Source organism: Camellia sinensis, chromosome 9 (assembly GCF_055761805.1).
Source record: "Camellia sinensis isolate YWXY chromosome 9, ASM5576180v1, whole genome shotgun sequence".
Classification (NCBI taxonomy): Eukaryota; Viridiplantae; Streptophyta; class Magnoliopsida; order Ericales; family Theaceae; genus Camellia; species Camellia sinensis.
The window spans coordinates 136332413-136340492 of NC_138969.1; the positions used below are offsets into that span (position 1 = coordinate 136332413).

Consider the following 8080-nt stretch of genomic DNA (forward strand, 5'->3'; position numbering starts at 1 on the left):
GGTAATAGATGGGGCAACATTAATTTAGGCCAAATTAATTTTCAATATAATGTTCTTACCCTTGTCCAATAAAATTTGACAAAAAATAATCTACATACAATATGCAAAATTGATTAGCTAAGAATATTGGGGCTTGTCACACCAAATCACCCCTCCATCGTCAACCTATATAGCCCATTGTTTTCTAAAATCACTATTCCCATTCAACTCCTCCCCACCATGATGACAAATCGAAACACACCCTCAAATAACCCACCACCATTGGGACCACTACTCTTCCTCTCAACCTCAATTCCTACCATTACCAACGCCGAGTCAAACCATTGATATTGCTCAACCATCAAAGATGCCACGTCATCGAACCCATCACCAAACAACAATGCTACATACCTAGAAAAACTATCCAGAATATACACCTATCGACCAAAATCATTGGAAGTGTGGCCCACATCCCACTAATTTTAAATCTACACCATCCACTCCATTTTTAGGGTAAACTTTCATGGTCACCTAGCATTTTATACCATATCACAAAAGACAACCTCGTGCCATACTTTTTCTATGTTGATATGATATGGATAGCAACCAAGCTTTTGGCAACAACCAACCCACACATGCCTAATCTTAATATCATTGCCACCATTTACACTATCTGCCCATTAAAAGATGTGCAATTCTCTTAGGTTGAACATATTTTTTTGCTAAATAAACTATGTTTCAATAATTAATTGATCTCTCCATCAATCTTAAAGACACATTATTTGAATCAACACACATTAAGTCAAGAATACCTTGTCAATTCTAAAGACTAAACTCTTATCAATACTCATTCATAAACAAACTCATCCATATCAACAGAGTGTAACGAATCACTATCAAATCCATAAGCTGTTCAACATAGAGATGAGACCGCAGTAAAGATTAAAACACAGAATATTGATGCAAAACTCTGATAGTACTACTAAAATCAATAGCCACAAAGAATTGACCACGCGTACATGAAGGAAGAATTTACCATATCAAAAACACTCAACACAAATATAACAAACAACATTAAAATAACTTTCGCGAACGATATTGTAAGCACTCTCTGGGAGTAGTTTTTCCACAGTACAGAAACCAACATAATTCATCGCTTGTAAGGTTAATGCTGCAACAGCCTTTGCAATCATGAACAGCCAATTGGAATCTCCTCCTTCCATTGCTGAGGACGGGAATGCCTAAAAAAAGAATTGATAAATTCAAAGACTAAAGAGCTAATGCATAGAAAACAAGCTGCCTCAGCCAAAAAAAAAAATGTTTGTATCAACCGCGCTACTATTTATGTATATATTATTGTATAATTGCCAAAAAAAAAATAATAATAAAATGCCCCTTTGACATTGTATATTACATAGAAAACCAATTTATAAAATGCCCTATTGATAGGTTTGACCTAAGTACCAAATTGCTAAGCGGGAGCGAGAGCTGGAGCTGGAGCAAGATTTGACGGTGTTAGCATTGATGGAACTAAAAAATATAAGTTCTACAGTCAACTAAAGGAGTTTGATGTGGATTTTGCACTAAAGAATATAAAATCAAGAAAGGCATTAGGACTAGATTATATACCTATTGAGACTTGGAAATGTTAGGGAAGAAGGAGGTGGTTTCGTTAACCAAATTATTAAAAAATATTTTAGAACCTATATATGAAAATAAAAGGTGTCTAAAATTGAAATAACCATAGAGGTATTAAGTTGATGAGTCATACAATGAAATTGTGAGAGTGATAAGCATCACCTAAGAGTTACAATAAAAGTGTCAAATTATTAATTTGGATTCATGCCCTATAGATCAACAATGGAAGCGACATATTTACTAAGAAATTTAATAGAGAAGAACACAGAGTAAGTTATAGATAGATTTAGCAAAAGTTTATGAAATGGCCTTAGAGATATAATATGGTAGATGTTGAGAGAAGATGTGTTATCAAAGGGCATGGGCGGAGCCATGAGTTCAACATTGGAGGGACCAAAACCTACAATATTGAATGCCATGCTAGGGCGAAGTGGGGTTTTAAGTGGTCATGTTGACTTTGCAATAAATTTTAATTTATTTAATAATAATTAACATTATTCAATGTGTTGTACTCAAGGTTGTTAAAATCGGGATCCTAGTTAAGTTCGGTGAGAGGGTCTAGAGGATCGTAAGATCCTACTTTCTATGAAAATAAGGTAACAATACAAATTAGAATTATATATATTAAAAATATGGTGAAAAATCACAAAATCCTAATTGTGATCCTATTATAGTAACACCGATACTACAACGATCTAGATCATTTTAGCAATGAAGGATCGCAAGATCGTACAATCCAGATCGCGGTTTTAACCACTACGGTTGTACTACACATTTAAGCACATGAATGCTAATCCAATAAATAATATCAATATATCATATTTCATAATTTTTTTTAAATGATTAAAAAAATAAAATAAAACAATGGTGATTCTTTAATCTTGTATATCCAATAATGAATTGAAGAAAAAAATATATAGTGGGAAGCCAAGAAGCTCGGACACATGTAAAAAAGGTGACATCTCAATGTCAGACACCAACACTCTAAAACAAATGTCTAATACTCCTTTCTCCCAATCCTTAATTAAAAATACAAACCTAAATATTGGATGTGTTTGACACTCATTTTGTGGCGTGTTTGTCACTTTTTGGACATTTGCTAACTTATAATTTTCGAAGTCAGAAAATTTAACATAAATATCTTATATTCTTAAAAAAAATTATAATTATCAAAGTATATAAAATAAGTTACGAAACTCGAGGTGTATATAAAAAAATTATAAGGCAAATGTCGTAATTATATATCATATATATGTTTGCTATAGTCCAAAAATTAATGCAAGAGAACTAGATACGTGATTATTTCTTATAAAATAATTATTTAAGTTAATATATATTATGCACATTCATAGATAACTATATAATATATTCCTAGACAATATAATATCAAGATATAATTATTTGTGGCGTGAACCAAACTAGTTTTACAAATTTTCTGTATCGATGTGTTTTTGTCATGTCGTATTTGTGTCAATGCTACATAGGTGAGGAGAAACAATGTAGAGAGTGAAAGTGGAGAGAGAGTATACCACGTAAAGATGAAGAAGAAACTAGGTGAGTGAGTATTCTATTAGAGAGAATTAGCTAGTAGACCAAGCAAAGTACAAAAGCCAAGAGACTTTGAGTGTGAAAGAAGTTAAACAGTTTCTGACATAGGATTTGGCATTGCCTTGTTACAAGATTACCCTAATCGAAATGAAGTTAAAATTTTTGATGATGTTATTTATCAAAACAATAATAATAATTTATTTATGATGTTATGTAATACTACGAGGCAATGAATATAGTTGTCAATAAACAAGTGAAGTTCAGAATCATGTAACATGTGACTAAGGAGACTAACCTTTTTAAAAATTTAAAATTCAAAATTTTAAGTGATGCTGTGACAACGAATTTCAGGTTGGGGGGCCAACTTTACTAGCCAACTAAACATCAATCCAGTCCACATATTTATGTAAATGATAAAAAGTTCACTGTCAAAGGGTATTTTATTGCAAGAAAAGACATTGGGTTACAATTACAATTAGACCACCTGTTGGATAACAAGTAGATTCTAAAGCACTATAGGATTGCATTAAGGGTCAATTTGAGTCTTCACCTATTTGCCTAAATCGTGGATGAATTTTTTAAACACATTAAAAATGATGTCCCATGGTGTACATTGTTCCAAATGATATTTTTTTAGTGGATCAAACTCAGGGAAGGAATTAAACCTAAATAGAAATCTTGAGAGAAACACTTAAGTCAAAAGGTTGAAATTAATACATCTAAAACCGAATATATGGAATGCAACTTTGATAACAATAGAAGTAAAATACAAGAAAAAAGAAACAGTGAACATTTTCATAAGCTAGGATCAATTTATTAATAAAGAAGGAATGGTTAGAGATGATTTCAACTAGAGAATCAAAGTACATTGGTTCGAGAGTGCTACTGGCTTGTTATGTGATCAACGAATACCAACAAATTAAAAAGAAACTTATAAAACATCTATAAGACAAGCGATGTTTCACAGGATAAAATTAACAAACAACACATTCATAAAATGAACGTAGATGAGGATGTTTAGATTGATGTGTGGTAAGACTAGAAAAGATAGACTTAGAAATAATGTATTTGTGAAAAGAAAGAATAAGCACCAATTAAAGACAAGTTAAAAGAGAACAAATTAAGGTAGCTTGGTTATGTACAACAAATATTTTTAAATGCAACGATAAGGAATATTAATAAGATCACCATGAATGAAAATGTGTGAGAGAGAGGATGATCTCAACTAACATGAAACAAGGAAGCAAAGAAGGGATGTGAATTTATTTAATTAATTGAGCATATACACTGTGATAGAGCGTGAAATGAAAAAAAAAAGGATTTGCATGGCCTACTCCACATAATTGTGACACAAGGATTAGATAGTGTTAGGTTTTTATTCTTGGCAATCCCATTTGACAAAACTCGTTTCAGTTGTAATTGTATTCGATCTTTTATTTCGGTGAGGCTATGAATTTTAGATGCGAATCCAACCTGAATTGCGCCTTGCAAAGATGTTTCAGAAGTTTATTCTTTCATGTTTGCCACATCACTCAAGCAAAGAATCCTTGATCCCAAAAGTTTTCACTGTCTGTAAAAATACTGAGAAGTTGCATTTCTCGCTCGAGCGACACTTTGGTGGCTCGAGTGAAGACACTTGGAAAAACACGCGTTTTAGTCTCCTCGCTCGAGCGAGAATTCCTTCGCTCGAGCGAGCATCGCAGCCCTGCTTTCTATAAATATGTGTTTCAGTTCGTTTTTAGTGTTACAACTTCCAGATCTTTTTCTTAGATGTTAGGGTTTATATCTGGAGCTTCTTTGCTAGTTTCTTTGATGTTTATTTGAGTTTAAATCTGGTTTGAAAAGTATACATCAAAGAATTGTTTGTTTCGTTTAATATAAAAGAGAGTATTGTTCTTCGGTGGATTTTGTGGAATTTGGGCCTGAAGCTTTGGTGGATTCTAGAGTGACTCATCGTTATGATTCGACATCAGTGTTGTGGATTCAACGTTGGGCAAGACAATTCCGATGTGAAGACGAGGCTGGAAAAGACACAGAGGGGTCGGTTCGATTCGGGCGTGGATTCTCTAAGTAATTGAGAGTGCACTTATTTAATTCCTTTATGTCTTCTTAGTAGATTGTTTTGTGGCTTTTGCCCATGATTTTTTATCACAATTGGAGGCGCTCCAATTGTGATTTTTCCACGTTAAAATCGTTGTGTTGATTTGTCTTGATTGTTTGATTGGGATTGTTATTTTCAGCTTAAAATTGATACATAATCACAAATCAATATTTAGGAGATTTCTAAATTCTTTAGTTAGGTTTGGTTTGATTATGTTTTTTCGAAACGAAATAAGTTACCAGAAGTGATTATCAAATTACATGATGATCTAGAACTTCATAATGTCAAAACTCAAGAGAAAATGAAACAAAACCATAGTATTCCCCCATGATCATAAATTAAAATTCAAAATAAATATAATATTTCCATCTTATAATCAAAACCAAAGTATATTGCATGCATAACAACTGCAATCAATCTACTCTTGCAATAGCGTGCTTGGGTGATGAAAGATTCTAATACCTCATAGGCTTCCCTTTCTCTATCACTGTAATAATCCTTAGGCCTGCCCTTCCTAAAACTCTAAAATAGCAATAAAAGAAGTCAGAAGCAGCTAATGAAAGTTAGGTTGCAACAAAACTATTTATAAGAAACTAATGGAAAAATGAATAATTTACCAACCAAGTCAATCAAATGGCTATCTTCTTCCTTTTTCCAATAAGGTTGCAACAACAAATAGACCTGTCTAGTTATACTGTCTCTCCTTTCAGTCTTTGATATTTCACTATCCTTTCGCTTTCCAAGAAGGAACTCACATTCTTCAAGTGACATCACCTAAAAAAAGTCAGAGATACCAAGAGAGAGGGAGGGAGAGAAGACAAAATTCTCATATAGGGAATATATTCAACACTCTACAATGAACCAGTACCCTTGTTATATCTTCTTTTTCTGGAATGTTTGTACCATAAGGTCATGTTTGTTTGGGTGGACATGAGCTTGGGATTGGATTAATAGTCCAATAAAATTATTAATCCAATGTTTGGTTAAACAATTGAAGTACGGACTAATTATTTTAAACTTGACTATTAGTTAAGATAGGATTCATAATCCAACATATTCGTAGTCCTAGGACTATTAGTCATGGGAATGCTAATCCAGTCCGCCCAAACAAACATGACCTAAATATCTTAATTAACTGCTTGGTGAGCCTTCTCTCGTTTAGACACAATTAGAGCAGCATCCCTGTTTTAGGATTGAGTATATAAAAACAGTTGAACAAGAGTGAAACTTAATCCTCAAAACTTCACAATTATAAGCATTGTTTCAAGTGCAACATTACTAAAGGCTCTTAAGAGGTCAATTCACTTGTCTTGAATCATGGCAACCCTTTTTTCTGACTTCAAGCTACATGTATTATGTACATTCCTTTATTGGCAAAACAAATAGATCAACCCAACTCCTTCGTGAACAAGCAGAGATGACATTAACGCATGAGTTTAATGGGTAGTCATTTCCCCAAGAACTACTAACCCAATCAAAATAAGCAAATATGAAACCACTGAGCTAATAATTGAACATAAACTAAGATTCTATTAATGCCTAAAAACAATTAAAAAAAAAAAAAAAAAAGCACCATCCAAACTAATTATCCCATTTCTTGTATAAACCACACAATGAATATCATAATCACAAGAAATAATATGTAAACACGTGGAGCAAATCACATTCCAATACCAAGTTTGGAATAACTTGTAATGGTATCACAAATTGTAAAGATCACGACCATTCATGTTCTGTTTTGATTTTATAACTAGATTCAGCAACATTCTCAATTGTTCCATAATGTATCCTTGCAAACAAAATTAGAAACAACTTTGGCCATTTCTATCTATTTAATATTTGTACGCCGTAACTTATGTAATAGCATTGCAGAGAATGACACTAGTCTTCTACATTTCTCAAATTCATGCTCTTACTATGGTACATCTCAATGTGTCATGTAAGAACCAAGGGCACTTCTAAGAAGGTAATGTGTCATGTCAACATCCAACACAACATTACACTCATCAGAGACACATGAAACACAATATAAGTTTGAATAAAGTAACTTGAAATTCAATAATATATTGAAAACAATTTAAATTTATGCATATTTTTCACCTTTAGACTTTAAAAATTATTAGCTTTGACTTAAATTTATTTATCCTCATATACATGACACGTATAACATACAATAAGTATATAAAATTACATATGTTGCACATGTTGTGACCTATATTTTTAAATTTTTGTATCAGTGTATCGGTGTCATGTCACAAACATTGTGTTTGTGTCTCTGCTTCTTAGATTATCCCAACATTTCATAATCCATAGTAGGCACTTTCATCGACTAAAATAAACTCTCCTGCTCTTTCATATGGAATTTGAACCGAAACTCCATTTACCATTCATTATTTCTATCTCATTGACCTTTTCATTTCAGTATTTCAATTTACACCTCTAACCTATTCTTTCTTTTTGTTTTTGTCTTTTTTATCCCTTTTTCATGAACCAAATCCGCATATTTTCACATCTAGGATGTACATATATCACTATTATTGAAAAAAATTCTTGTTGTAACTGAAACTAGAACATAATGATAATAAAAATAAGATAACTGAAATGACAAACTTTTTGTTGGTTTTTTTGGCTTGTTGGCTTTTTTAACCTTTTTTTTTTTTTGTGATTATTTAGCCTGAGAAGTTTGCCAAACTAGGGCTCAATTTATCTCTTCACTCACTTTTTTTTATTAATTTTTATTTTTGTTTTGTTTATTTATTTTGGAGATATGAACCAGAAGCAGAGCAAATCATAAAAATAAGAAGTTAAAAAAAA

General features: G+C 32.3%; 1 protein-coding gene across 1 annotated transcript; it reads right to left on the minus strand.

Moving 5' to 3' along the window:
- Positions 1–203: 203 nt before the first annotated feature.
- LOC145799767 (uncharacterized) lies at positions 204–6037 on the minus strand. Its single transcript, XM_082889402.1, has 4 exons — positions 5888–6037; positions 5729–5788; positions 1050–1220; positions 204–416 (listed from the first exon to the last, which is right to left on the minus strand). The coding sequence occupies exons 1-4, from the start codon at positions 6035–6037 to the stop codon at positions 204–206; spliced, it is 594 nt and encodes a 197-aa protein (XP_082745528.1).
- Between the last annotated feature and the right edge of the window lie 2043 nt (positions 6038–8080).

What these genes read in the sequence shown, in the direction of transcription:
- LOC145799767 (XM_082889402.1), bottom strand. Translation starts at nt 6,037, where the DNA reads ATGTCACTTGAAGAATGTGAGTTCCTTCTTGGAAAGCGAAAGGATAGT. An exon ending in ATAGCCATTTGATTGACTTG is followed by an intron (nt 5,789 to 5,887) that starts GTTGGTAAATTA and finishes TTGCTATTTTAG; the next exon opens with AGTTTTAGGAAGGGCAGGCC. An exon ending in GAGAAAGGGAAGCCTATGAG is followed by an intron (nt 1,221 to 5,728) that starts GTATTAGAATCT and finishes TTCTTTTTTTAG; the next exon opens with GCATTCCCGTCCTCAGCAAT.